The 26,839-nt window shown below is 35.6% G+C and overlaps 1 protein-coding gene across 36 annotated transcripts in view; it reads left to right on the top strand.

Annotated features, from left to right (window-relative positions):
* Positions 1-26,839, top strand: part of THOC2 (THO complex subunit 2) — a 118,454-nt gene that overhangs the window by 75,842 nt on the left and 15,773 nt on the right. For 5 of the 36 annotated variants that reach the window (XM_042242154.2, XM_042242153.2, XM_042242151.2 and 2 more), the window contains exons 15-33: positions 48-149; positions 4,022-4,118; positions 4,748-4,841; positions 5,259-5,339; positions 8,223-8,319; positions 9,743-9,860; positions 11,269-11,448; positions 12,500-12,664; positions 17,295-17,570; positions 18,593-18,734; positions 19,395-19,552; positions 20,452-20,580; positions 20,945-21,076; positions 21,167-21,351; positions 21,858-22,036; positions 22,282-22,384; positions 23,052-23,482; positions 23,648-23,706; positions 25,076-25,207. In XM_042242154.2, coding sequence (XP_042098088.1) covers positions 48-149; positions 4,022-4,118; positions 4,748-4,841; positions 5,259-5,339; positions 8,223-8,319; positions 9,743-9,860; positions 11,269-11,448; positions 12,500-12,664; positions 17,295-17,570; positions 18,593-18,734; positions 19,395-19,552; positions 20,452-20,580; positions 20,945-21,076; positions 21,167-21,351; positions 21,858-22,036; positions 22,282-22,384; positions 23,052-23,482; positions 23,648-23,706; positions 25,076-25,207 — 2,860 coding nt within the window. Of the gene's footprint in view, positions 1-47; positions 150-4,021; positions 4,119-4,747; positions 4,842-5,258; positions 5,340-8,222; positions 8,320-9,742; positions 9,861-11,268; positions 11,449-12,499; positions 12,665-17,294; positions 17,571-18,592; positions 18,735-19,394; positions 19,553-20,451; positions 20,581-20,944; positions 21,077-21,166; positions 21,352-21,857; positions 22,037-22,281; positions 22,385-23,051; positions 23,483-23,647; positions 24,515-25,075; positions 25,208-25,578; positions 26,496-26,839 lie in introns of those variants that run through there. The other 31 variants (XM_060408147.1, XM_027963138.3, XM_042242158.2 and 28 more) reach the window with 20 other exon arrangements.

Genomic DNA, 26,839 nt, shown 5'->3' with positions numbered 1-26,839 from the left:
GTGAAATGTTTAACTTTTCATAATTCTTCATCTCATCATTTTTAAAGATATCGTCTGTATGGCCAGTGGAAGAATGAAACTTACAACAGTCATCCACTTTTAGTAAAAGTTAAAGCTCAAACAATAGACAGAGCCAAATATATCATGAAGTAAGTTTTAATTTATTTTTCTTCTTAATATCTGGATATGATTTACTTTCTTTCAGCCAGCTTGTCTGAATTTCAGTTTTGAGGATGCCCAGGAGTATTTACTAATGGTATAGCTGATTATATACTTCCCATAGAGTGACTACCAGTTTTTGTGGTTTTTAGCTTGTTTTGACTATAATGTTAGCTTTGTAGTTGTCATTTTGCATAGCTATAAACTCTATAAAAATCCTTTATAGGATGCATTATATTATAGGATTTTTTTTTTAAAGGAGAGCATACTGTGGCCTTTGCTCAATTTGGGTACTACATCCAACGGCTTACACAAGATAGTCAAACTTCTAGGAATTTCTACTGAAAGTTATAGCAGTTTTTTTCCCCCTTTTTGGAAGATCTAGTAGAATCATGCAGAACTATCTCCTTAGGGACTCAGCTTTTGAAAAATTTCCATTTTTAAAGTTTGTGTGCTTTATTTTGTCACTAAAAACATAAGAGTGATGTTATTCCTAATTCCTAGTAAACTGTTTGAAGTTTAATTATGAAAATTGTATACTTCAAATCAGTACTGGTTTAGATACTAATTACACTGCTGTATTGCAAGGACTTTCAGTAAGGCTGTTTTTTGTCATTTCTTTTACATTCAAGCAGTGGTATGGTTATTCTAATTAGAAGTAGTGCATTCTCTAGTTTAACTAGATTGAACAGTATGCAGTGAGACTCTCTTTGCCTAGTGATACTATCCTAGGTTGCAGTCTGCTAGGGAAACAAGTGTGTGCACGACCACAGTCTGGTTTAATAGATGGCTGTTACACAGCATGTATAAAGTTCTCTGGGACAATTGAGAAGAGAATGAATTATTCCACCTCATGGAAGTTAGGAAAGGAAGGCATGTTAAGAGGTGATATAAGAACTGGTCCTTCCGAAAGAGTTCCAGTTTTTAAAATTTCCCAAGTAGGGTTTCTAGCTTTAATAATAGCTAACATTTATGAAGCCATTACTATATGTGATGGACACTGAACTAAGTGCTATATATGGATTATTTAATGATGTATTAAATATTGAATCTGTCTCTTCCACTCTCTACCCCTGCTTACTTAGTTCTTTCAGCTGGAGTATTATAGTGCCTTGTATTATTCTCTTTCTTCAAAATCCTTTGGTGACTAACCATTGCCTGCAGGTTATATGTCAAACTTCATGGCATGGTGATATAAGAGCACCTCCATGATCTGTCTCTCACTATTTCCATCTTCACTTCCTGTCAGTTTTACCTCTAGCTGTACTGAGCCCCACGTATGTTTCCCTGAATGTGCTATGGTCTCCTTTTTCTTTGCATATATTTTTTCTTTTGTTCATACAGATTTTCCCTTGCCTCTTTTCTTCTCTCCACCTGGTGACCTCACCCTTGGATGGTGGGCTCCAGCGTCACCTCTGTGAAGCCTTCCATTGCATATACCACCAAGCAAAATTGATTTTTAAAAAATTTAATTAATTAATTTTTGGGTCGCTGGGTCTTTATTGCTGCGTGTGGGCTTTCTCTAGTTGCGGTGCGCGGGCTTCTCATTGCAGTGGCTTCTCTTGTTGCAGAGCACGGGCTCTAGGGTGTGCAGGCTCAGTAGTTGTGGTGCATGGGCTTAGTTGCCCCTCGGCATGTGGAATCTTCCCGGAGCAGGGATCGAACCGTGTCCCCTGCATTGGCAGGCGGATTCTTAACAACTGGACCACCAGGGAAGTCCAACGATTGTTCTTTATTTGTGCCGCCACTATTAAATATGCATATAAATACTATCATACTGCTTATGTATATTGCTATGATTATTTTTCTTTTTAAAATTATCTAATTTTTTTTACTAGTTTATACATTCACATGTTTTAGATTTTAGTAAATATAAAAAAGTAGACAGTAAAAAGTCTCTCACCCTGTCCACTCAGTTCTCCCAAGGGAAAAAATGTGGCCACTGTTTAGTTTCTTATTTGTCATTTGATATTTTTATGTATATGCAAATAGATACAATATATTATTCCCTCTCTTTTTATACTATTGATAATATATAATAAGTAATGTTCTATAAGTTGCTCTAATTGTTTATGAATAAAAAATTTTTAAAAATGGTTTTAAATCTACCTCCCCAGCTGAACTGAGCTTGAGAGCAGGAACTGTTACTCATCCTTGTATTTCTAGTGATTAGCACTCTGCCCATCATAGAAGACATTAATATGGATTAATGAATAAGTAAATTAATACAAATGTTTATCACAGAACAATATATGCAGAATTTTTCATGTATTTGGATTTTTTTGTTAGCTGTAACTCTTACACTAGCCTTGAACAATATGATTTTAGTATTCATTGAATTTTTTAACAATGAAATTATTAATATATTACTTGAGAATTTCACCAGTTTTGATTACTGTTTAAAACATGAATTTTCTATAGGGCATCCAGTAATTCATTCCACAGATGCTCATTGATTGTGTTCCATATGCCAAGCACCATAGTTGCTTGAGGGGAAGACATAATCAAGAGAATATTCCTTTTATTATAATTTTTTTTTGGTGGAGGGAGGAAGCAGAAAGGAATGAAATAAAAAAATGGGAAAGAAGGGCTGTTTTTGTCAAGTAGGAGGGCTACCTGAAATAGTAGGGTTAGAAGTAAGGGCAGGTGGTGGTAAGCTTGAAAGTAGAACAGAATATAACCAAAGTTTAAAACTGATGAGTCATTCTTTTCTATGGGAAAAAAAGAAACTGGGCATAGAGAATGGGAAAGGGAAGCAGTTGTTGATAATAATTTTGATTAATGGATCAGTTTTGTCTTAAGATTTTTAAGATAATTATAGTTTGTCACTTCCAGAATGATCACATTCCTTGAACTGTCAACTAAATTCATTATTTGCTTCATTATATTTTCATTCTAGAAAGCTGTCACTTGTTATTTTTTCAAGTTTCTAGATTTATTATGTAATAATCTCATCAGAAGAGTTTAAGATCCTGTGTAATAATTGTTTTGAATTTGTAAGCATTTCATAGATATAAATTTCTAAAATGTTAGTAAAAGAATACTTAGTAGAGGGTGAATTAAAGAGAAAGGAAAGAGTAGAATAAATTTTTCAGGACTTGATTACTTTGAATATGAAAATCAGAGAACTTCCTGTATCAAGTGCAGACTCTTCTAGGGTCACTAAGACAGATGACATGAGGTATTTCAATGTATTACACCAAATTTGTTATCTTAATCCCTAAACTGATAGTGAGCCCTTCTAAATCTGAAATAATTATTCTCTGTAAGAAGAGTTTTATGTACTTGTAGAGTACGGAGAAGGCAATGGCACCTCACTCCAGTACTCTTGCCTGGAAAATCCCATGGGCAGAGGAGCCTGGTAGGCTGCAGTCCATGGGGTCGCTAAGAGTCGGACACGACTGAGTGACTTCGCTTTCACTTTTCACTTTCATGCATTGGAGAAGGAAATGGCAACCCACTCCAGTGTTCTTGCCTGGAGAATCCCAGGGATGGGGGAGCCTGGTGGGCTGCCGTCTATGGGGTTGCACAGAGTCGGACACGACTGAAGCGACTTAGCAGCAGCAGCAGCAGCAGCAGAGTACGTTAAGAGTTTTAATGCTTATTAGACTATTACTATAAAATGAAAATGTGTATATTATAAATGTTAAGCATTAATACAAAAGTTTAATACCCTCTTGGAGAATGCATAATCAAAATAGCTCAAGTCCTGCAGTAAAGCATATGATGAGGGTGGTTGTTTACATGGATCCATTTTGGATATATGGGAAATAAATTTTTTTTTTCATGATGTAACAAAGCTACCAACATTATAAGGGAAATTACTTAAGATGATCCCTGCCACCTTTTTCTCCTCTTGTAGGCGTCTAACCAAGGAAAATGTGAAGCCTTCTGGAAGACAAATTGGGAAGTTGAGCCACAGCAATCCAACCATTTTGTTTGATTATGTATGTTTTGAGGTTAATATTATTTTCAGGGATTTTTCTTTTTGTTGTCTTTAAATCAGCACAAGTGGAAATAGAATGATGTAGCTTAAAAAATGATAGTTTTAGGGGAAAACTCTTTAGCAAATGAACCATTGTATGGTAAAAATAAAATTTAGTATGCTATATACTTAACACATTGATCTACTTTTCTAGTAATATGTGACAATGCTGCTGCTATAAACAGATTTTCTGATATTGTCTCATGTATCACATTTCGAGTTACAAAAACATTAATAAAGAGATACATTATTTGTTGATTTAGTTTTTAGAAACACTTGAACAGCATTTCATTGCAATTCACATGTAACACTTTCATATTTAGAATGTGATTTCTAAAACACATTTGATGTCAGTCTAGCCTCTATAATTCCAAAATTCAAGTTTGGATGTCCTGGAAGTATTTCCTAATTGGAAAATGTAGCCTAAGAAAATATTTTCTTAGGAAATGATAGACTAGTAGGTTTTATATAAATAAACAATGGAAGGAAACTAATTTTAAGTATTCTTTCTTTTGAAAAATAAAAAAGACTAGCCATTATTAGCACAGTAAAAGTTCTCTTTTGATTAGTTAATGCCTTTTATTCTTTGTTGCCATCTTCCAGATCTTGTCACAAATACAGAAGTATGATAACTTGATAACACCTGTAGTAGATTCATTGAAATACCTCACTTCGTTGAATTATGACGTCTTGGCCTGTATCCTTTCAAATGAAGTAATTCATAGGTTTTACATTTCATAGGTTGTAGTGGTGAATGGTTTTTTGTTTTTGTTTTTCATTCTAAGTTCCTTTCTTAACCATCTGAGATTGATTCCGATGGCTGATTGGAAGGTTGGCCAGTCAGGAGTTTGTGTCTGGTTTGTATATTGGGAAAGATAATGTTAAGATTACCAAAAATCTTTGATATAGTTAGATTCTATCTTGCATGCTAAAAGATGGAAAAGAGGCTGCTAAAAAGAAAAGTTTGTACTACAGTGAGTGTATTTTTCAATAATTTGTAATAAATTAAAGCTAACAATTAACTTTTTTCCAAAGGGTGGCATTTTATTGTTCTCTAAGCTAAAAGTCATTGTTAGGGATGTAATGACTTAAAATTTTTCTTAATTTATGAAAGATTGTATCATTGAAGCTTTAGCTAATCCAGAAAAGGAGAAGATGAAACATGATGACACAACTATCTCAAGTTGGCTTCAGAGTAAGTATTTTTATTTTTCCAAGGATGAAATTTCCATCTGTTGTTAACTGCCATGCTATGTATTCTGTTACCTATGCTAAGAATCTATTTGTCAAGAGCTTTTGAGACTACCTAACCACTCAGCTTGTTCTACAGAGGGTTCAAATCCTTGGTTGTATAAGGAGGTTCATATGGTATTTATTCCTTTTCTAACTCAAGAGATCAGTATTGGCTGTGATAGAATTTGGAGAAACATTACGAGGGAGATGAAAGTTCCCAACCATTTTATTATTTTAGAAGAATTAATATTAAGGGAACTATTCTTCTGTCTCTCCGTTCCATCCTGAGGTTCCAGTTACCTTAAAAGAACAAAAACTTGGTTGTTTCATAAAAAGCCCTAGCATTGTTTTTTTTTTCCCTTGTACCTTTGATTTCTAGCAGCCATTTTCATTTTCTTTCAACCAGTTGTGTCTCTAATAGCTGAATCTTCAGTAACTCTCCATTGCCCTTTGAAGTCTGCAATCTGTAATATATCATACAAGTAAGCTCTTTTGGAATCAGGTCCTCTTTCTATACTAGCCTCATCTTTTGCCCCTCCCTAATATTCTAGTTCACATGGAAAGTGAACTTCTTGTACTTTCCATGGCACATATTATTCCCTCTTCTTGGGGGTACACATCCATACCCACTCATCTCTTCCAGCACACTTCTACTTATTCATTAGATTTCAGGTCACTTTCTTTGGGAAGCTTTCCCTGTTAACACCTCCCAACCAAAAAGTCAGAATAAAGTGTCCCTCTTCAGTACTGTTGTGTAGCTTTTTATTCATCATAGTTATTTTAGTTTACTTTTCTGTATCTCTCTGTAATGTAAGCTCCTTGAGACCAGGACCTGTGTTTTGTGCATTATCCTTTAGGTTCTCAGCAAATAATTGTTGAAAAGGATGCAGATCACTTGACTTCACTAGGGTCTCCTTCTCTTTTCTTGACTGGGATTTTCTCCCTACTAATGTGATAAAGACTATTGGCTAAAATTGGTCTTTTGTTTGCTTCTTGGTCTGATGATGTTTCCTTGCACCTCCACAACTGGTGGCACATTCCTAGATAAAGTGAGATTTTTTTTTTGTGACTCAAACATTTGAGGGGCAAGTGTTTTGTTGATCATTCAAGTTTGAGTTATATGAAAGATTCTGTTGTGGCCTAATTCATGTCACAGGTTGTGGAATCAGGCCTAAATATTTGAATCACTGTTCTACCTCATACCCAACTCTGTGACCCTTAGCTAGTTTCATGACATAACTGTTCCAGAATTCTGAGCTACCAACTGTAACTCCTTATTGATAGGTTTATACTAACTTGAGATGATTATTGCAAAGATTAAATGAGATAATAACATAAAGAGCTTAGTAGACTACTTGGCATATGTATGATCAATGAATATTAGCTATTAGGTTGGTGCAAAAGTAATTGCAGTTGTGCATTGTTGAACTTTGCCATTTGATATTGAAATACATTCTTAAATAAATGTGGTTATACACTTTTGTATAAAATGATGTTATATAACATTTTAATGTGCATTTCTCACTTTATTTTTTATCTTTTTTGCTTATGACTTAACTACTTGCTGTTTATTTTATATTTATTTTAGACTAGGGAAATGATGTTAGACAAAAAACAAATTCGAGTGATTTTATTTGGGTTCAAAATGGATTGGAAAGCAGCAGAGACGACTTGCAACATCAACAATGCATTTGGCCCAGGAACTGCTAATGAATGTACAGTGCAGTGGTAGTTCAGGAAGTTTTGAAAGGAGACAAGAGCCTTGAAGATAAGGAGCACACTGCCTGGAGTTGACAGTGATTAACTGAGAGGATTATCAAAGTTGGTCCTCTTACAGCTATACAAGAAGTTTCCCAAGAGCTCTGTCAACCATTCTATGGTTGGTTGGCATTTGAAGCAAATTGGAAAGATGAAAAAGCTTGATAAGTAGGTGCCTCATGAGCTCACCGCAAATCAAAAAAATCATCATTTTAAATTGTCGTCTTTTCTCTACATAACAACAAAAAACCATTTCTTGATTGGATTGTGACATGTGACAAAAAGTAGATTGTGTAAGACAACTGGGGATGACCAGCTCAGTGGATGAACCGAGAAGCTCCAAAGCACTTCCCAAAGCCAAACTTGCACCAAAAAGGGTCATGGTCACTGGTGGTCTGCTGTTGGTCTGATCCACGACAGCTTTCTGAATCCTGGTGAACCCATTGCATCTGAGAATTATGCTCAGCAAATTGATGATGTGCACCAGAAACTGCAGTGCTTTCATCTGGCATTGATCAACAGAAAGGGCCCAGTTTTTCTCCATGACAATGCCTGACCACATGGCACACAACCAACACTTCAAAAGTTGAATGAATTGGGTTACAAAGTTTCACCTCATCTGCTATGTTCACCTGACCTGTCGCCAGCTGACTACCACTTCTTCAAGCATCTTGACAACTTTTTGCAGGGTAAATGCTCCCATAATCAGCAGGATGCAGAAAATGGTTTCCAGGAGTTCGCCAAATCCTGAAGCATGGGTATTTTATGCTTCAGGAATAAACAAACTTATTTCTCATTGGCAAAAATGTGTTGATTGTAGTAGTTCCTATTTTGATTAATAAAGATGTGTTTAAGCCTAGTTATAATGATTTAAAATTTCACTGTCTGAAACCGCAGTTGCTTTTGTACCAACCTTAATATTATTAATTATAAAATTCTATTCAGTGGCATCAGCAACAGTTTTTCCCAGCTCATTTTGTTTTGGAAATTGAGTTAGTTGAAATGACACTTAATATTGTGCTTTTTGTTTTATGAACTGTTTTTTTTAAGCCCTGTTTTTTGTTTTTTTTGTTTTTATTTCATATAGGTCTGGCTAGTTTCTGTGGTGCAGTTTTTCGTAAATATCCAATTGATCTTGCTGGTCTTCTTCAGTATGTGGCTAATCAGCTAAAGGCAGGCAAAAGGTATTCATAGCAAATTATATGTAAATAAAATTCAATAATTAGAGTGCTTCTGCTGGTATTGGGATACTGAGGTTGCTAGTATCTTGAAAAACTATTTGTTGGTTGTAGACTTAAGAATAATAGTTGTTCACTTATTTACATGGAATTCTTTAAAAGAAATTCAAGAAATTATAACTTACATATATAAATAGAATTTTATAATTTTATATTTGGCTATATATGTAACTCATTAAAAAATCATTGACTATGCATTAGACTTTTGAATAAATAATTGATATGGTATATTTTAAGTCCTCTTAAGGCAAAACATATTGCACTATTGATTATGCTACTGGGCAAGAATTGGCCTTTACATTGAGCGTTTGGTAGGAATGTGTTTATTTTGAAGGTGTATGTACTATCTTTAAAACAACTATTTTCTGAATTTAAACTTTAGAGATAGGTAACATTAATGTATCTTTGGACACTGTCCTCTTTTCTGTATAAATAGTTTTATTATTTTATTCTGAACTAATATCAGTGCTTAGAGTTTGAATTAGAATGTAGGTTAAACCCCATCAGCAGTAGACTGACTAGACTAAGAACTGAAAATTGTTTTCAAAAGCTTTCTGGTAGAAAGCAAACAGGAATCTGTAAAGCTCTCTGGTGCTTCAAACAATTATTATCTAAGTAATTCTTGACAGATTGTTTTGGTTTAGGGAAAATTTTAAAAAAGAATTAACAAAACTATGTTAAGGATCTATTGGCCAGCCCCATACATTTTACTCTTCTGTGACTATTTAGGCCAGGAAAATAATCATGTTACTTTAAAATCTCTAGTTCAGTTTTCTGTACTGTGATATAGTTTTTGTGACCATATAATGAAAAGATTTTATTGGTACTTGTTGCATACTAATTTGCATGAAGGCCCTCTTGTTTTCCAAAACTATGTTTAGAGAAGCAAGGCAAGTTGAGAGAGTAAGCACTTACTCTATTAGAAAAACCACCGTTCTTTTTTCTAAGAAAAAAGAGTCTTAGAAAAATCACTGTTCCTTTATTAACTGGTATCTTGGGTATGCTTAGCTTTACCTTTCTTTGGAAACACATCTGTATCCATTTTGTAGAAAAGTATGTTTTTACTTCATTACTTAACAAATTAAGGAAGATCTTAGAAGTCATAAGATGTAAGGAAGATCTTAGAAGTCATAAGGTGTTATTTTCATCAGTAGTCATAAACTTAGAGAATTCAAATGAATAACTGTTGGCACAGTAATAAATATGCTTAAGGCAGACCTCCAAACTGTCATATTGCAACTTTGAACTTGCATTTCCTTCCTTTTTTTCCTTTCTGCTCTCCCTGTCTCCATTCCTCTTTCTTAGTGTATTAATTGCAACTCATTTACATTTGAAGTTTCAACTGTAGACTGTTTCTTATTTTTCCTAGTTTCGACCTGCTTATACTGAAAGAAGTGGTACAAAAAATGGCAGGAATAGAAATTACAGAAGAAATGACAATGGAGCAACTAGAAGCCATGACTGGTGGAGAGCAACTAAAAGCTGAGGTGAGAGTTGCTCTTTTTGTTTAGTGACTTAAAATTCAAACTGGGTGCATGTTACCTTTTAAAATCACGTTAAAAAAAGTACTTGGAAATATACTTCACCAAGGGAATGAAAGACTTATTATGCTGAGAAGTATAAAACATTGATAAAGGAAGTTGAAGATGATTCAAAGAAATGGAGGAGAAGGCAATGGCCCCCCACTCCAGTACTCTTGCCTGGAAAATCCCATGGGCGGAGGAGCCTGGTAGGCTGTAGTCCATGGGGCTGCGAAGAGTCGGACATGGCTGAGCGACTTCACTTTCACGCATTGGAGAAGGAAATGGCAACCCACTCCAGTGTTCTTGCCTGGAGAATCCCAGGGACGGGGGAGCCTGGTGGGCTGCCGTCTATGGGGTCGCACAGAGTTGGACATGACTGAAGTGACTTAGCAGCAGCAGCAAAGAAATGGAAAGATATTCCATCCTTTTGGATTGGAAGAATTAACATTGTTAAAATAGCCATACTACCCAAAGCAATCTACAGTTAATGTCATCCCTGTCAAAATATCTAGGACTTTTTTTTTTTTTTACAGAACTAGAACAGATAATCCTAGAATTTATATGGAACCATAAAAGACCCAGAATTTGGGGGAGGGAGGTGGGAGGGGGCTTCAGGATGGGGAACACGTGTATACCTGTGGCGGATTCATGTTGATGTATGGCAAAACCAATACAATATTGTAAAGTAATTAACCTCCAATTAAAATTTGAAAAAAAAAAAAAAGACCCAGAATTGCCAAAGCAATTTTGAGGGGAAAAATCAAAACTGGAGGCATAACCCTCCCAGACTTCAGACAGTACTACAAAGCTATAGTAATAAAAATGTATGCTTGTTCATAATAAAGAATTTAAACATCAAATAAGTACATAAAACTAAATGTCAAAGCCATACCCTTCTCTTATAATCATCCCCACCTCCTTTTTAAAAATGGCAATGTTCTAGTTATTTAAACCTTTTTAAAAAGCTGAAACAAAGTATAAAAGATAGTAATACCTCTAAAAGGAAATAAATATCAAATCTTCTGTGGTCCTTGATACCCCAGCTGGCATAAATCTGAGCATAGTTACTCTGTTGTTGAATCTGCTCCAAACTGACTAAAGAATAGCCCTTTATAAGGAACCACATGGTAGAAAGTGGAAAACATGTAGAAGTTTAAAGACAATTGGCAGTTATCTTTAAGCCAGTGACTAAAGCCAGTGACAGTAATAGTGTCAGTAAAATGAATTTGTCAGGAGAGGGAAGGAATGTAAGGTGTGTGAGAGTTTTTATCTTCAGGATTGTAACCAAACCTTTCCTGTTTTCTTTTTTCAAATCAGATGGCATGTGTTATGTACTGGTACACTAGTAAAATGTATGTCTTTTCTTTTGCAGGGTGGTTATTTTGGTCAGATAAGAAACACGAAAAAATCCTCCCAGAGATTAAAGGATGCACTATTAGACCACGATCTTGCTCTTCCTCTCTGCTTGCTTATGGCTCAGCAGAGGAATGGGGTAATCTTTCAGGAAGGTGGAGAGAAACATTTGAAACTTGTGGGAAAACTCTATGATCAGGCAAGTTAAAGTGGCCTTTGTGTTTCTGTGGGTTTTTAAATCTTGATAATGGAAAATATAAAATGTTATGTAATTTGAAAAATGTCATTTTGCTCATCATATATGTTATATATACCATGGTATATATATTATATATATATTATGGTATATATTATATATGGTATATATTATGGTATATGATGTATATATAAAATAGATATTCTGGAAATAGGGACAATTTCTGTGCAAATTATGATATTTAAGAGATGGCTCTAGGGGATATAATAGTATAAGGTTTTCAGTCATTTTTGAAAATTTTATGGTAATAAACTTGCATTTATAATATACACAAGTTTAGAACAAAAACCTAACAAAATGTGAATAACAATAATCATAGATTGTATAATGAACCCTTGATCAGTTTTAAGGTCTAACAACTTTACATGGTGATGTTAATTGTATCACTCTCTAAAAATGTATTATGTGTTCATGGGCAATAACATTCAGGTGACAAAAGACGTAGTAATACGTCTCTAGTCAATAATGCATTAAGCACTGAAACCTATGGCTAACCTAAAAAATGTGTTTAACTATCACCATATTACAAGGTAATTAAAAAATCACACGTGTTTTATAAAATTTTCTACTTTTAAGGGCCAAGAGAATTGACTTGTATATACATAATATTGTTCTATAAAATTTAGGTAAATATATTTTACCACTAAAAGTGGTGAACTTGAGACCCTGGTCGACTATCAAAACACCCGTGGCGGATTCATGTCGATGTATGGCAAAACCAATACAATATTGTAAAGTAATTAGCCTCCAATTTAAATAAATTTATATTAAAAAATTCTCAAATTAGTTAACTTTTCAGGACTTGAGTGTATTTTTTGTAATATGATTAAGTTTGTGGATTGTCTCCAAAGTTCTTTCAAGTAGTAATATTTGAATTCTTAATTGTTAATCAAAATATTGTTAAAAAGAACATCTTAGTCATTTTGGAAAACATTACGTTGGTTTAATAAAATGTTAGCACATTTGTGTTTTTTGTCTTATTTTTTAAATTTAGTGTCATGATACCCTGGTACAGTTTGGTGGGTTTTTAGCATCTAATCTAAGCACAGAAGATTATATAAAGCGAGTGCCTTCAATTGATGTGCTCTGTAATGAATTTCACACACCTCATGATGCAGCATTTTTCCTGTCTAGGCCAATGTATGCACACCATATTTCGGTAAGTATAAGTATTTTTGCTGCCATTCCAAGAATGATTCCACATTACTTCTTAACTGTTTTATTTGTAAGTGCATTGTTTGACATAGGTTATTAGAGAGTTGCTCTTTTGTTAGTACTCAGCTCTGAGCAGTGGTCAATGAACATAACCCTTTTAAAAAGGAAAGTCTTTCTAGTTCTATAATTTTACTGTTGCTACACTACCAGTTGTCCAAGTTGATATCTTGTAGGTCCTCTAGAACTATAGTTTTTAAACATTAGTGCAGATCATCAGGAAATTATTAGAGAACCACCAGGGAAGCATCTTAAAAACTTAACCCCATGTCCATAAATTCTGATTTAGAAACTTGAATGCTACCAGAGAATTTTTGCTTTGCTTTTTTTTTTTTTAAATAAGACTAGATGATTCTGATGCAGATGAATGTGGCATATCATTCTGAGAAACACCCCTAGAGAGTTTCCTTAGTGACAGTTATCCTTGTCAGATAGTTGACTTGCTATTACACATACTGCCTTGAAAGAAAAGGCTGAAAGACTTAACCACCTCCAAACATTGTAAATACTTCCGCACTCTCTGTTGTGTAACTTCTAGGAAAGGTATATTCATGGTTTCTATTTTATTTCTCTCCACCTAAATAAAAAACAAATGAAAACAAACAACAACAAAAAGCAAATCCCCAAGTAGGTTATCTCTTTAGTGACTGTACTGAAAATCAAGTAAGGATGTGGGGTAAGAGGAGAAAGTCCTTCCTCTTCTTGTTTATCTGCCATCTGGACTCTTCCCTTCAAAGCCATTACCTCTAATAGGAATCAACTTTTCCTTTTTCCTCAGGGCCATGGTCAGTCCTCTGTTTGGAAACTATGGTCTTCTCCACTCTGACTGGAGTCTAAGCATATTCTTCATTTTTGTGTAGGCTTGGATTCTAGCCCTTCTGTTTATCTGTTGTTTTTAAGTCTGTACTATGCAAGGCTTTCATTACATATTTGAGGAAAGATCTTGGTTCCCCTATCTTTAACTAGGATCCCTTCTTTTTTCCAGTAGGGATACAGGGCTGTGTATTAGAGTTTGGCAAAAGATGCTGAGAAATTTGGGATCTAATTGATCATTTGATCAACTTATTAGTCATAAACCTAGCTGTTAGTGTTTACATATCAACCCGCTACAGTCTCACACTTAACTTCTAACAACTAACTAAGTGTTAATTGATTCAACTATTGCTTGCAATACTGTGCTTTACTCTCTAGAGGGAAAAAGACAATAAGGGAGTAAGATTGGGCTGTTGCTTCTCCTTCAGACTCTTCTCAATCCAGAAAATTTATATTCTCTTTCTGTAGTTATATTTTGTGTTGTTGCTCCATCCCCAGTATATCAGTCTCAGCTATACAACAGGGGACCTGATTTCTTGAGGGACTGAGGTGGGAGAATTGCTTCATCTCAGAAGTTCTGACCTACCATGTACTATACTGAGAAATGAACACACTAATCAGTGATATTGAACCCTAGCAAAGAGAAAAACTTGGTTGCTTGACGTTGGCTGAGTGTTTCCAGGTCAGAATATGGAGCAGATCATTCATACCAACAGCTACTTTTTCCATAGCCTGTAGAAAATATTGCTTAAGAGATAAAAATATCTAAACGAAGAAATGTCATTCCCCTCTCAGGGTTGAGAGGAAAACAGAGAACTATAGAGGTGGCTGTACAACCAAGTCAGGGGTAGGCCACATACTACCCCCTGGAAAGGGAGTTCCCCAGCAACCTTGGTTGCACTGGATTGGGCATCCAAGCTTCCCTTGGGATCCTTACTTTGCCTCTTGCAAAAGCCCCTCTTGAAGAACCCCCCCCCCCCCCCCCCGCTCTTAAAAATACCTATTTTGTTTCTTGGCCATGCTGTGCAGCATGTGGGATCTTTGTTCCCAGACCAGGGACCATACCTGCATGCTCTGCATTGGAAACGTGAAGTCCCAACCACTGGACTGCCAGATAAGTCCCTTGAAGAACCTTTGATGAGAGAATATGAGTATTAGAGGGCATCTAGGTCCCTTCCATAAAGTGATTACTGGCAGACTCCTGGGAATAATTAAGCCAACCAAATACTGCTCAGGTTGTTAGACTGAGAGTGTTTTGAACAGTAATTAGAAGTACAGCAGAGACTTCCTGGCAGTCCAGTGGTTAGGACTCTGCTTGCACTGTAAGGGTCATGGATTCAGTTGCTGGTTGGGGAACTAAGATCCCATATGCCATGAGGCACAGCCAGAAAAAATAGCAATAACAGTGAGTATCAGTTCTATTCCGTAGGTCCGGTTCCCCACGTGACTTTGTAGAACTGTTAAACTTATCAATTTGACAAGGAAGTATTTGTCCTCGAAGTATAGCCATCTTTTCTGATTGAGCCTGTTTTATTTTCAGCTAGATAGGAACCAGGAGGGTGCCTGGCAATAGAAGTCACAGATTCAGAATGAAAGGATTAGGGAGACTAGGGCTATCATATAACACTCTCATGTTGTTGTTGTTTATTCACTAAGTCTTGTTTGACTCTTTGCCACCCCTTGGACTGCAGCACGCCAGGCTCCTCTGTCCATGGGATTTCCCAGGCAAGAATACTGGTTTTAATTGTTGAGACCCACCTTGCAACACTGGTCTCAAAGAAAGGCTTTTCCTCTAGTTCATATTCTATATATGACCAAATCAGGTAGATAAGCTATCTTATGCAGGTAATTTCAGCACTGTTTTATTCTATGTTTTGTTAGAACCTCAGCAAATATCATTCTGCACACATAGGTTCATATTAGTTGACTTCAGTTGGAGAAGGCAATGGCACCCCACTCTAGTACTCCTGCCTGGAAAATCCCATGGACAGAGAAGCCTGGAAGGCTGCAGTCCATGGGGTCGCTGAGGGTCGGACACGACTGAGCGACTTCACTTTCACTTTTCACTCTCACGCATTGGAGAAGGAAATGGCAACCCACTCCAGCGTTCTTGCCTGGAGAATCTCCCAGGGACGGGGGAGCCTGGTGGGCTGCCGTCTATGGGGTCACATAGAGCCGGACATGACTGAAGTGACTTAGCAGCAGCAGCAGCAGTTAACTTCAATAGGACTTCAGTAGGATCAGAAATTTTAAAGTCTTTCTTATCGCAGCTGCTATTCTCTCAGGTTTCTGGTGTAATTGGGGCTTCTCTCCTAAGTAATGTTCTTTTTATTTATAGCTTTGTCATCTGTAGCCTTAGTAGTTATCAGCATGCTTTCTAAAATGGAGATAACAGGAGATAATTTTTCCCACTTCTAAAATAATTGTATGATTCTCTATTCTGCTTGAGATATCCTGTGAAACAAAGAGCACTTGGTGTGCCTTCAAGCCAATGAGCCTAGAGTATGGCAGCACTCAGTGAGAACGGCAGCCGGATTGTAAGGAGCCAAGACTCTGCTTGTCATGATGCAGAACTGGAAGTAGGACCTTTGACTTCTGACCTTCTAGTTCTGGGTTCCATGTTTAGCAAAAACTGTGAATGATTTAAGTGCTTTTCTAGCATAAAGAAGCAGCTAGTTTTAGATGTCCTCTTAGGTTCATCTTCAGGGATGATGCCAAACCCAGACAGTTTTCTGGATGAGAGCTCTTTCATCTTAAAGAAACTGAAGGACATGAGACAGTAGCAACAACTCTGTTGTTTTCTTTTTTATGTTTGGCATATATTTTATGAACTATTGATAATATGTGGTCCCTTCCATTATACTAACAGATTCTTTTTTTCATACAATTAATCCCAACTCTCTCCCAAACCAATCAAGCCAAAAAATAAGCTATAGGAAGTCAGTTCCCATATGATTTAAACTTCAGTATACCATAGTCATTCAGAGAAAATCTTATTTGGCTTAGCAATAGGATTATCGGTAGGTCCTTGTTTGCCCAAGACTTTCCCAGTTTCAGCACTACAGTCTCGCATCCTTGGAAACCTCTCAATCACGGGGAGATCTGGACAGTTGGTTCTTCTACTTAGCAGTCTTATGGTAATGTTCTCATAACCTTTCTTTGTGTTGATCCAGCTTCTTAATTGACAGATCATAACAGATGACAGGGCCTACATGTAGTGATAAAACATTCTGTCTTGGTTTGCTGTCCTGCTTCTTTCCTAGTGTTTAGACCATCTACTTGGTTCCCTTGAATATTTCAAAAGCAGGAGTGGAAACCCCACCTGTTCAGTCCTTGATGCAGCAGCAAGAGAGTATAGTGGGGGAAATGGATAAGGGGCTCACATACCCTATTCACTTACTCAGCAGAAACTTGTGCAATAGGAATCTCTGGAAAGCTCCTAGTAAGCACACAGGACTAAATATTGAAACAGCTTCTAGGGATGATTTATCTTTAATGTTGTTGGTAAGAAATTAGATTTCCTGCAACATTTTTGATTGGTCATTTTCTGATTCTTAAAAAGGGGACCTAGGTTTTTTTTGGTAACTTTTTATTTTTTACTAGAGTATGGCCAATTAACAATGTTGTGATAGTTTCAGGTGGACAGCAAAGGGACTCAGCCATAGATATATATATGTATCCATTCAAGGGAACCTAGGTTTTTATACTATGAAAATCATTGCTATAAATATTGTATGTGTGTGTTTTTACTTTTTTATCTCCAGTCAAAGTATGACGAACTTAAAAAATCAGAGAAGGGAAGTAAACAGCAGCATAAAGTTCATAAGTACATCACATCATGTGAAATGGTGATGGCTCCTGTTCATGAAGCAGTGGTTTCCTTACATGTTTCCAAAGTCTGGGATGACATCAGTCCTCAATTCTATGCCACGTTCTGGTCATTGACAATGTATGACCTTGCAGTTCCACATACCAGCTATGAACGGGAAGTCAATAAACTTAAAATCCAGATGAAAGCAATTGATGACAATCAGGAAATGGTAGGTTTTTGTTCTAGTAGTTCAAGAAAAATAACTTCATGGTATTAATTCAACATTTTCCTTACCTTGGAATTATATTAGCTCAAGTTTCTATCTTGTTGTTTTATAATGTTTTCCTAAGTGGGTTTAGAAATGATCTCTCCATGAGTGGGGGCAGGGGCTTGGTGAGTGCATGGAGGTTATGATCAATCAGAAGGTATTCAAGTTTGCTTTTCTACTGGATGCTGTGCTAGTAACTTAAAATAGTCTGTGTTACTAATTGCATGAAGAATAGGAATTCCCCAGAGGAGAATTCTTTAGGAGAAAACTTTATTGAAGAGTTGAGTCTTAAACTGGATAGGCCTTGAAGATAGGTTAGGTTTAGAAATATGGAGGCAAATTGGCGACTCTAGAGCTTCAGCAAAGGTATGAAGTAATCTAAAGTTTAAAGAGACCGTTTGTACTATAGTGAATGGGCTTAGTGATAAATTTGAATGGTTAGGATGGTGCCCAATGCTGTAGAGCAATGGAAGTTAGAAAGGAAGGCTTGATAAAATTCAGAGCTATTTTAGATTCCTGAGCAGGGAAGCAATAATGGTAAAAATGGCACTTTAGAAAGCTTGCTCATAACAGTGGTATGAAGGATTCGTTTGGTAGGCCAAGGGACTGGCATGAGGCAGGAGACCACCTAGGTGGCTTTTGGGTAATTCATTATGAGGTACTGAGAGCATAGACTATGGTGGAGGCAGTGAGAACGCAAGGGACCTGTAAGCAGTTAGAATGTTGAAACAGAGAAGGAGGGATCCAAGGTGACTCTATGCCTCAGACTAAAAGTACCACTGTTGAGAAGGTAGCCTATTTTGGTAGGGTACAAAGACTGACTTTATTGATTGGAGGTGAAAGCACATCCAAGTGGACTCCTGAACATCCCTGTTGAAGTAATTAGTATAAAATACTGGCATTTATCTCCTTACATTTTTTAATTAAAAGAAGGAGAAGTAATGTGCCTATAGTTAGAAAAGTATCTAACTTATACTTTGTAGCCTCCAAATAAAAAGAAAAAAGAGAAGGAGCGATGTACTGCCCTTCAAGACAAGCTTCTCGAAGAAGAAAAGAAACAGATGGAACATGTACAGCGAGTTCTGCAGAGACTGAAACTGGAAAAGGACAACTGGCTTTTAGCAAGTAAGTTGTTGGAATTGTTACATTTCTGCCACTTTACATGAAAAAAAGCAGACGTTTATAACTTTGGAGGTACTAAAGTGTATTATGTTTGCATTTCAACTCAGTGTTCACTATCCCATTCTTTGGTTTAGTTGCTAAGTCGTGTCCGACTCTGCAAGCCCATGGACTGTAGCCCACCAGGCTCTTCTGTCCATGGGAATCTCCAGGCAAGAACACTGAGTGGGTTGCCATTTTCTTCTCCAGGGGATCTTCCTGACCCAGGGATCAAATCCGAGTCTCCTGCATTGCAGGCAGATTCCTTACCAACTGAGCTATAAGGGAAGCCCATCCCATTCTTTGGTTATTCATTAACGTAGAGTTGACTTCACATGTTCACTGAAAGAACAGATTTAGTTTGTGATGAAATTAATTGACCATATTGGCAGCTTATCATTCAGCTCTTACGTATGAAATCTTATTTCTGGAGAAATTATAGGTAGAAAAATGTCCACAGAGTGAAAATGAAAGTCTTATCCCAGGCATGACCTTTTGGTTACAAACTATAAATAGTTTGTGGTTTTATAGCATTCTCTACACTAAAGTTAATGTTGTCATGTTTAGTGACCTTGAGGCACTTGAGGAAGAAGTTTACCACTTAATATATTCTTCCCTTATTTTTAGAATCTACCAAAAATGAGACCATCACAAAATTTCTACAGCTGTGTATATTTCCTCGATGTATTTTTTCAGCAATTGATGCTGTTTACTGTGCTCGTTTTGTTGAATTGGTACATCAACAGAAAACTCCAAATTTTTCCACACTTCTTTGCTATGATCGAGTAAGTTCTTTTTATTGCAACCTTTAAAAAATAGTCTCACACAAAGATAGCTAAACATTATAATCTGTGGAGGTATTATTTGTGTGTGGTTAAAAGTATGAGCTCAAGAGCCAAGTGCCTGAACTTGAATGCTAGCTCTGCTACTTTCTAGCTATATGATCTTTGGCAAGTTTTTTTAATCTCTCTGTGCCTCAGTTTTCTATCTGTAAAACGGGATAATAGTACCTGATTCATAAGATTGTTGTGAGGATTAAATGAGTCATTACACACAAAAGCACTTTTATTAGTGCCTGGTATATACAATAAGCACCCCCTTGTTAATCCATTAACTCTACATTTGAGTTTATGCATTCTTAACCTTCACCCCCTCAAAAAACAACAAAAAAGCTTACACTTTTGCACATATATAAAAGCCGGGACACTTTTTAGTATGGTCACATTCACAGATTTTTGCATCTGGCTTTTTTCTTAATAATAAATTACTGCATTTTATAGTTTAAAAATCTGATTTATGTTACCGCCTCTTAGCTGCCTATTTCTAGTTTCTGTCAGCCTTGCTTCTGCTTAACCCTGCTTAACTGCTCCCTGTAACCCCATTAATATCTATGGCTAAGTCTGTTAAAAAGTTATGATGTAGTAATAATGATATTTTTTTCTTCTGTCATTGTAAATCAGCTTGCTTTATAAAAGTGGGTTTTTGTTGTTGTTATTGTTGCTTTATAAATGTACTATCTTCTCACAAAAGCCAAAATCTTTAAAGGTCTTGGAATTGTGAATATAAGAGGGGATGATGCACTTTGACTAAAGCTACCTGTTTAGTTTATTATGATTGGTATTACATGGTCTTTTAATATTTTGAACTTGATCTGTCTTCATATTTCACACATTGTTTTCTGTAGGTTTTCTCTGATATAATTTACACAGTTGCAAGCTGTACTGAAAATGAAGCTAGTCGATATGGGAGATTCCTTTGCTGCATGTTAGAGACTGTGACCAGGTGGCACAGTGATAGAGCCACATATGAAAAGGTATGAGAAACAAATACTATTAGACATTACCCATTTACCATGTATATAATGACCACTTCCAGTAAGCTCTGGGTTGTTCGGTTTTAAAAGGGAAGCTGAGTTCAAGATTCAGTTGTAAAACAATGTTTAAAATTTAAGCACAGTTCATTCATTATTAAAAAGTGCTATATTTTTATCTTATCTCAAACTGACATTTCAAATTAATGTCACTGAATAAACAATCTTTCTGTGAAAACTACCTATAATTCAGATACACATCATGTTTTCCCATGGAATCATTAATCTAGTCTACTTCAGTTTCAGCTTCTGCTATTTTGGAGGACAGAATCTTTCTGTAAAAGTGACAGCCTATTTTCTCCCTTAGGAATGTGGAAATTATCCAGGATTCCTTACTATATTACGAGCAACTGGATTTGATGGTGGAAATAAAGCTGATCAATTAGACTATGAAAATTTTCGACATGTTGTACACAAATGGCATTACAAACTAACCAAGGTAAGAAAAAAATTTGTATTTCTCAAAGGTGTTTTTTTCTTCTTCATACTGACACTTTTATAATAACAGATCTTAAAATGTTTGTTGTAGGCATCGGTACATTGCCTTGAAACAGGCGAATATACTCACATCAGGAATATCTTGATTGTGCTAACAAAAATACTTCCTTGGTACCCAAAAGTTTTGAATCTGGGTCAGGCTTTGGAAAGAAGAGTGCATAAAATCTGCCAAGAGGAAAAAGAGAAGAGGCCAGATCTATATGCATTGGCTATGGGGTAACAGAATTATACTTTAATGTGATTTATGAGACTAGATTACAGAAGGATTCTGAAGACTCTAAAATGTTTTACAGTGTTGAAGTTTATCTTCTGCCTTACCTCAGGAGATTATGGGAGATTATGCGATCATGTTCCCACAGGCTGGTGAGAGTTGTCACTTCTGATTATTAGCTTCCGGTCTGTACTGGATGATAGTTTCAAAAGTCATACATAACATATTTTGGCTTGGAGGAAATGCAGTTTTATCATTAGTTGAATTATCAAATCTTCAGTAGTGGAAAAAAGGCATTTTAGTTGAAAAGGATTAGTTTACACTGAGATTTTTATTTTTAAGCATCTAGGCTCTCCATAAAGACCTTTAGGAACTTACTGAAAGTTAATATTATTTTGTTCTTTGGAACCAAGTATCAGAGTGAATAACTTGCTAATTTTATTCTTTTAAACCCCATGTTTGTGCCTTTTGATTTGTATTTGTATATTTAAACACTTTGTGCGACTTTCAGCTACTCTGGGCAGTTGAAAAGTAGAAAGTCATACATGATACCTGAAAATGAGTTTCATCACAAAGACCCCCCTCCGAGGAATGCAGTTGCCAGTGTACAAAATGGGCCTGGTGGTGGGCCTTCTTCATCGTCGATTGGAAGTGTGTCTAAGTCAGACGAAAGCAGTACCGAGGACACTGGTATGCTTATTTGTATGAATTTATAAGTACTACATTTTGTTCCAGGAAACTGATATGTTTTGTATCCCATGACAAGTAAAATGCTGGCTTAGTGTTACTTTTTTGTTTCCTAAGTAGGAATATGTTACTGCCAAGAAGTGATCATTCCTTTGTTTCTTTCTATCTAGTCTTTAATCATTTTGCTGTGAAATTGTAGCTTATTTACATCTTGGGGCTTATCAAATAAAGCTTTACCTTTATTTCAGATAAATCAAGGGAGAGATCTCAGTGTGGTGTGAAAGCTGTTAATAAAGCTTCTAGTGCCACACCAAAAGGGAATTCAAGTAATGGAAATAGTGGCTCTAACAGGTAGGAACACTGTGTTCTGAACTAAAATTCTGAATTCTTATATGATTAACCAACCTCACTAGACATGAATGAAAGAGGATGATAGTTGAATACTATTAAACTCATTTATGTTAGACTTAAAAATTTTGTATATACTGCTATTTGATGATATGCTTACCTTCCTCACATGTTTTATAATGCTGAAACTGCCTTTGTTTCCTCTACTGGAATATGCAGAGGAATGTATGTGTTGAAGTTGAAAAAAATTTTTTAGGATTGGGTGTTTGCTGTGAACAGTCTAGGTAAGAATAATTAATATGAGAGACGCATACACTGATTTAGACCAATGGTCCATCCAACTAAGTGATCCAGTTCCTGATCATAGCACCCTTGGTTGGCTTATGGGATAGTTTTTGTTACTTTTTAATTCTCAAAGGTTATGAACATATACAAAAAGGTCCAGCATCACTTTAATTACCCTTTCTTAATCTACTGTTTGTGAATTTGGTTATTATTTATTGGATAAAGAAGTACTTTCCTTTTGTCTTAAAGTTGTCCTTTAGTTTCCTTAGTTGTCCTTTAGTTCTGAAATTTTTGAAGTTAGTAAAAAAAAAAGGCTTTATGATGTATAACATTGAATATATTTTATGGCCATTTTGTCTTAAAATCTCGTGTTTTCCTTCTTAAGCAGCAAAACTGTTAAAGAAAATGACAAAGAGAAAGGAAAAGAGAAAGAAAAAGAGAAAAAAGAAAAGACTCCAGCTACTACTCCAGAGGCCCGAGTACTTGGTAAAGATGGTAAAGAAAAACCAAAGGAAGAACGGCCAAATAAAGATGAAAAAGCAAGAGAGACGAAGGAAAGAACACCTAAATCTGACAAAGAGAAAGAAAAATTCAAGAAGGAAGAAAAAGCTAAAGATGAGAAATTCAAGACCACTGTCCCGAATGTAGAATCAAAGTCAACTCAAGAAAAGGAAAGAGAGAAGGAGCCGTCCAGAGAACGAGATATAGCAAAGGAAATGAAATCAAAGGAAAATGTTAAAGGAGGAGAGAAAACACCAGTTTCTGGGTCCTTGAAGTCACCTGTTCCCCGATCAGATATTACAGAACCTGAAAGGGGCAAGTTTAAGTTTGTCTTTCATTTTACTTGTTTACCTTTGGTTGTTGTAATTTAAAGGGAGAAACTAATACTTAAGAATCTTAGAAGTTGGTGTTTTTTTTTTTAAGTGTTTGGGAAAAGTGGAAACATACCTTAATTGTGACTATTTCTTTTCATCCCAACAGAACAGAAACGTCGCAAAATTGATACCCATCCTTCTCCATCACATTCCTCCACAGTAAAGGTTAGTATAGCCTGAGGAAGGCAGCGTCCATGTTAGGCTCACCTGTTTGGAATACATGTCCTGACTTCCTTCAAGTCTTGTGCCAAGTATTCACTGGAGCCACTGGAGGTTTTATATTGCATTAGAAAATGATTTTTTTTTTACATATTGGTGGACTGATATTTTTTTCCTATCAAGTATTTTTCTTATAAGAATATTAAAACTTCAAGGACCTAGCACTAATTTTGTAGTGTTTCAAAGTGCAAGAGAAATTTTTCTCAGAAGTGCCTCACTGCTTTAAGCAGTCTTTTTTTGGAGTGCAATGATAGCTACAAGCAAATGAATCTTTGCAGCAGAATGAAGCCTATTTTCCAGCATAAATATTGAAGAATATATATCACTGAAGACTTCCTGGATGATACAAGATAAACAAGATACCTCTGAATTCATCAAGCTACTTGATGAGCATCATACCGATGTGTGCCTTCTAAGAAGGAGTCTTGAAAGGAGTTCCATTTTAAAGTCTCCTTGGTGATCAGTTCTCCTGTAGTTGTGTATATTCAGTGAGCATGCAGCTTCTGTTGTATCTTCCCTTGGAGGTTTGTTTATACCCATTGGGTTCCCAACAAGTTGAACCTTGCAGATGTGGCATCCAATCCTACCACCCAGCAAAGAGAAACCCCAGGCATTCAACTGCAGCACAAAATCGTGGGTGTAGCCTTCTTGAAGACTCAGGGTAGCCATTCCTTGCTCCATATTTAATTTTAATTCTAAAGTCATCTAATTTCATGGAATCTTTGAATTTGCAGTACGTTGAACTTTTAAACCTGTAAGTTAACTAATTCTTCATCAAGAGCACTGTGGTTGAATACCGTAATTTCATTTTCTTTTTTTTTTTTAATGTCTTTTTTTTTTTTTTGGGAGGTATGAGATTTACAATTAGAGGCACTTTGCAAAAAGAAAAGAGTTAATTACTCTTTTATCGAATATATTTTGTTTTCTTGTTAATGCAATGCCACTGAGTTTTCTGGCTAGAATAAAATTTGTGTATATTTATGATAGAGTCACAAGTAAAGTTTGAAACCTCCCTATTAAAGAAAAACTATGAAAATATAAGACAATGTTGTGATCTCCACTATCTTAAACTTTTTTGTGGGGAAAAAATATTTTGCTTTTTTAAGCTTAATGTTACCTGTAGCTTAAATACAGTATTATGAAAAAATGTGGCATTGACATTTATTTTTAAATTCTGAGCAGAGATTTTTATTTGTTACAATGAGTACATATAATTGAGTTTTTTTTAACATTACAATTCCATTACATAGTTTTTTTTTAACTGTTGATATTCATATAATAATGACATCACGAGATTTATCCTCACAAGAAGTAGATGGTTTATTTCCAGGTTACAGCCATACTTCCCAAAGTTCCTCTGGGTTCTGAGAACTATGCCAGCTCACCTGTCATCTCCATTCATTTTCTACAGGACAGTCTCATCGAACTCAAGGAGTCTTCAGCAAAGGTTTGAGTCTTTTAAAATCATCATGCCTAAGTAAAACAAAGAAAAATTTGTTACTTCATTTGTTTAGTATACCCTCACCCTAGTAAATTCAGTAAGCTAGTGGAATAACCTTTAAAAATACCTATCACAAACTGAAACAGTGGATGACAATGGGGATGATCCCTTTAAATGAAATTGTTACGAAATGTATGTAATGTGGCAACCTTTCTATAATCTCTCCTTGCTTGCTGTTATGCCTTATCCTTTTATGCTTCAAAATCTGAAAATAAGTTTAAGATATGCAAAGGGAGTTGTTGGTTTTTTTTTAAGGGGGAGTAGGCTTATTTAATTTCTCAAAACAAATCTGTCAGACTGTTTTCTAATTTTTTTAGATAACCCAGAAGACCAAAAGATATATCTGATGCATTCATATAACTCTTCTAAAAACCGAGTCCATCTCAACCCATAAACGTCAACCCATTTTATGTCACTTCTGCCGAGCTACCTTTTTGGTAGTTGTGGCATATTATCAAAAAATATGGTTAATGTAAGCTAATCATTCTCTTGGAGGGGAATATTCAACTCAATGGTTGTGTTTACATGTCAGTATTAATTCTTGCCTATTCTTGAGTATTCTGCTACTAAAAATAATGTGCAGTTTGTGTATCTTATTACAGAGTTCATTCATTTCATGATTATAGTTGAATTGTCCAATGTTCATGTTATTTTGTCTTTATTATTATAAAATTTGTACCCTGTTTCACTTTGATTTTCTACTTTGCCTCCTCTTATATCTGCTAAGTATGATTCCTTACTGGTGGACCAGTAAAAAAATGATATCTTGGAACAAAGCCAGTTGACAGTACTAACCACTTTTAGAACTATAGCTTTAAATTGAAATGTCTGTGGATATTGGGCAAGTAAGCAGTAATTTTTAACAGCTTAGCTTAGCCAATATGCCTGTCCTGAAATTGTAGCATTGTTTTTAGAATATACTGTATTAATCAAGTGTGAATGGTTTCTTTTAAAGTAAAATTTTTGCTATATTGATTATGTATTCCAGTATAGTAGATTTTTATAATAGAGTGGGATTGTGTATGTATGTCAGTCTTAACCATCAGTGGCTTGTGTGGGCTATTTTAAATTCATGGGTTTACAATGTTACCTTGTGAATATTTCCTGGAACATATTTTGAAGCAGTTGGAAACCTGCTGTTATACTTAACTGGATTTTTAAATCAATGATGAAGATTATGGTTCCTTGCATTTTGTGAAAGCCTTTTGAAAATAAAACATATGAGATAAGCATATGTTATCTCATTTCATACTCATCATAGATGTTGTGAGGCAGGTAGGGCAAGTAGCAGTGTCTTTTTTTAAACAAATAACAGCCTAAAGTTTCTGATCTTTTCCCAGTGGCATATAACTTGTTAGTACCAGAACTTGTACTAAAATTAAGGTTCCTCAAGTATTCTTACCACCATGAAAATAAAGTTGCAAAAAAATAGTTCTTTGATTCCTAGCACCCATATTTCAATAGTAGTTGAGAACGTTCTTAACTTCTTTTGTGTGTTTGTCTTATTTTTTAAATTATAGTGATTCAAGGGTGATCCCGTTCCCCTTAAAAAAAGAGATAGTGATTTTGTGGGCATTT

Source organism: Ovis aries, chromosome X, assembly GCF_016772045.2.
Source record: "Ovis aries strain OAR_USU_Benz2616 breed Rambouillet chromosome X, ARS-UI_Ramb_v3.0, whole genome shotgun sequence".
Taxonomy (NCBI): Eukaryota; Metazoa; Chordata; class Mammalia; order Artiodactyla; family Bovidae; genus Ovis; species Ovis aries.
The sequence above is the reverse complement of the archived record's forward strand: the minus strand, read 5'-3'. Positions and strand labels throughout refer to the sequence as shown.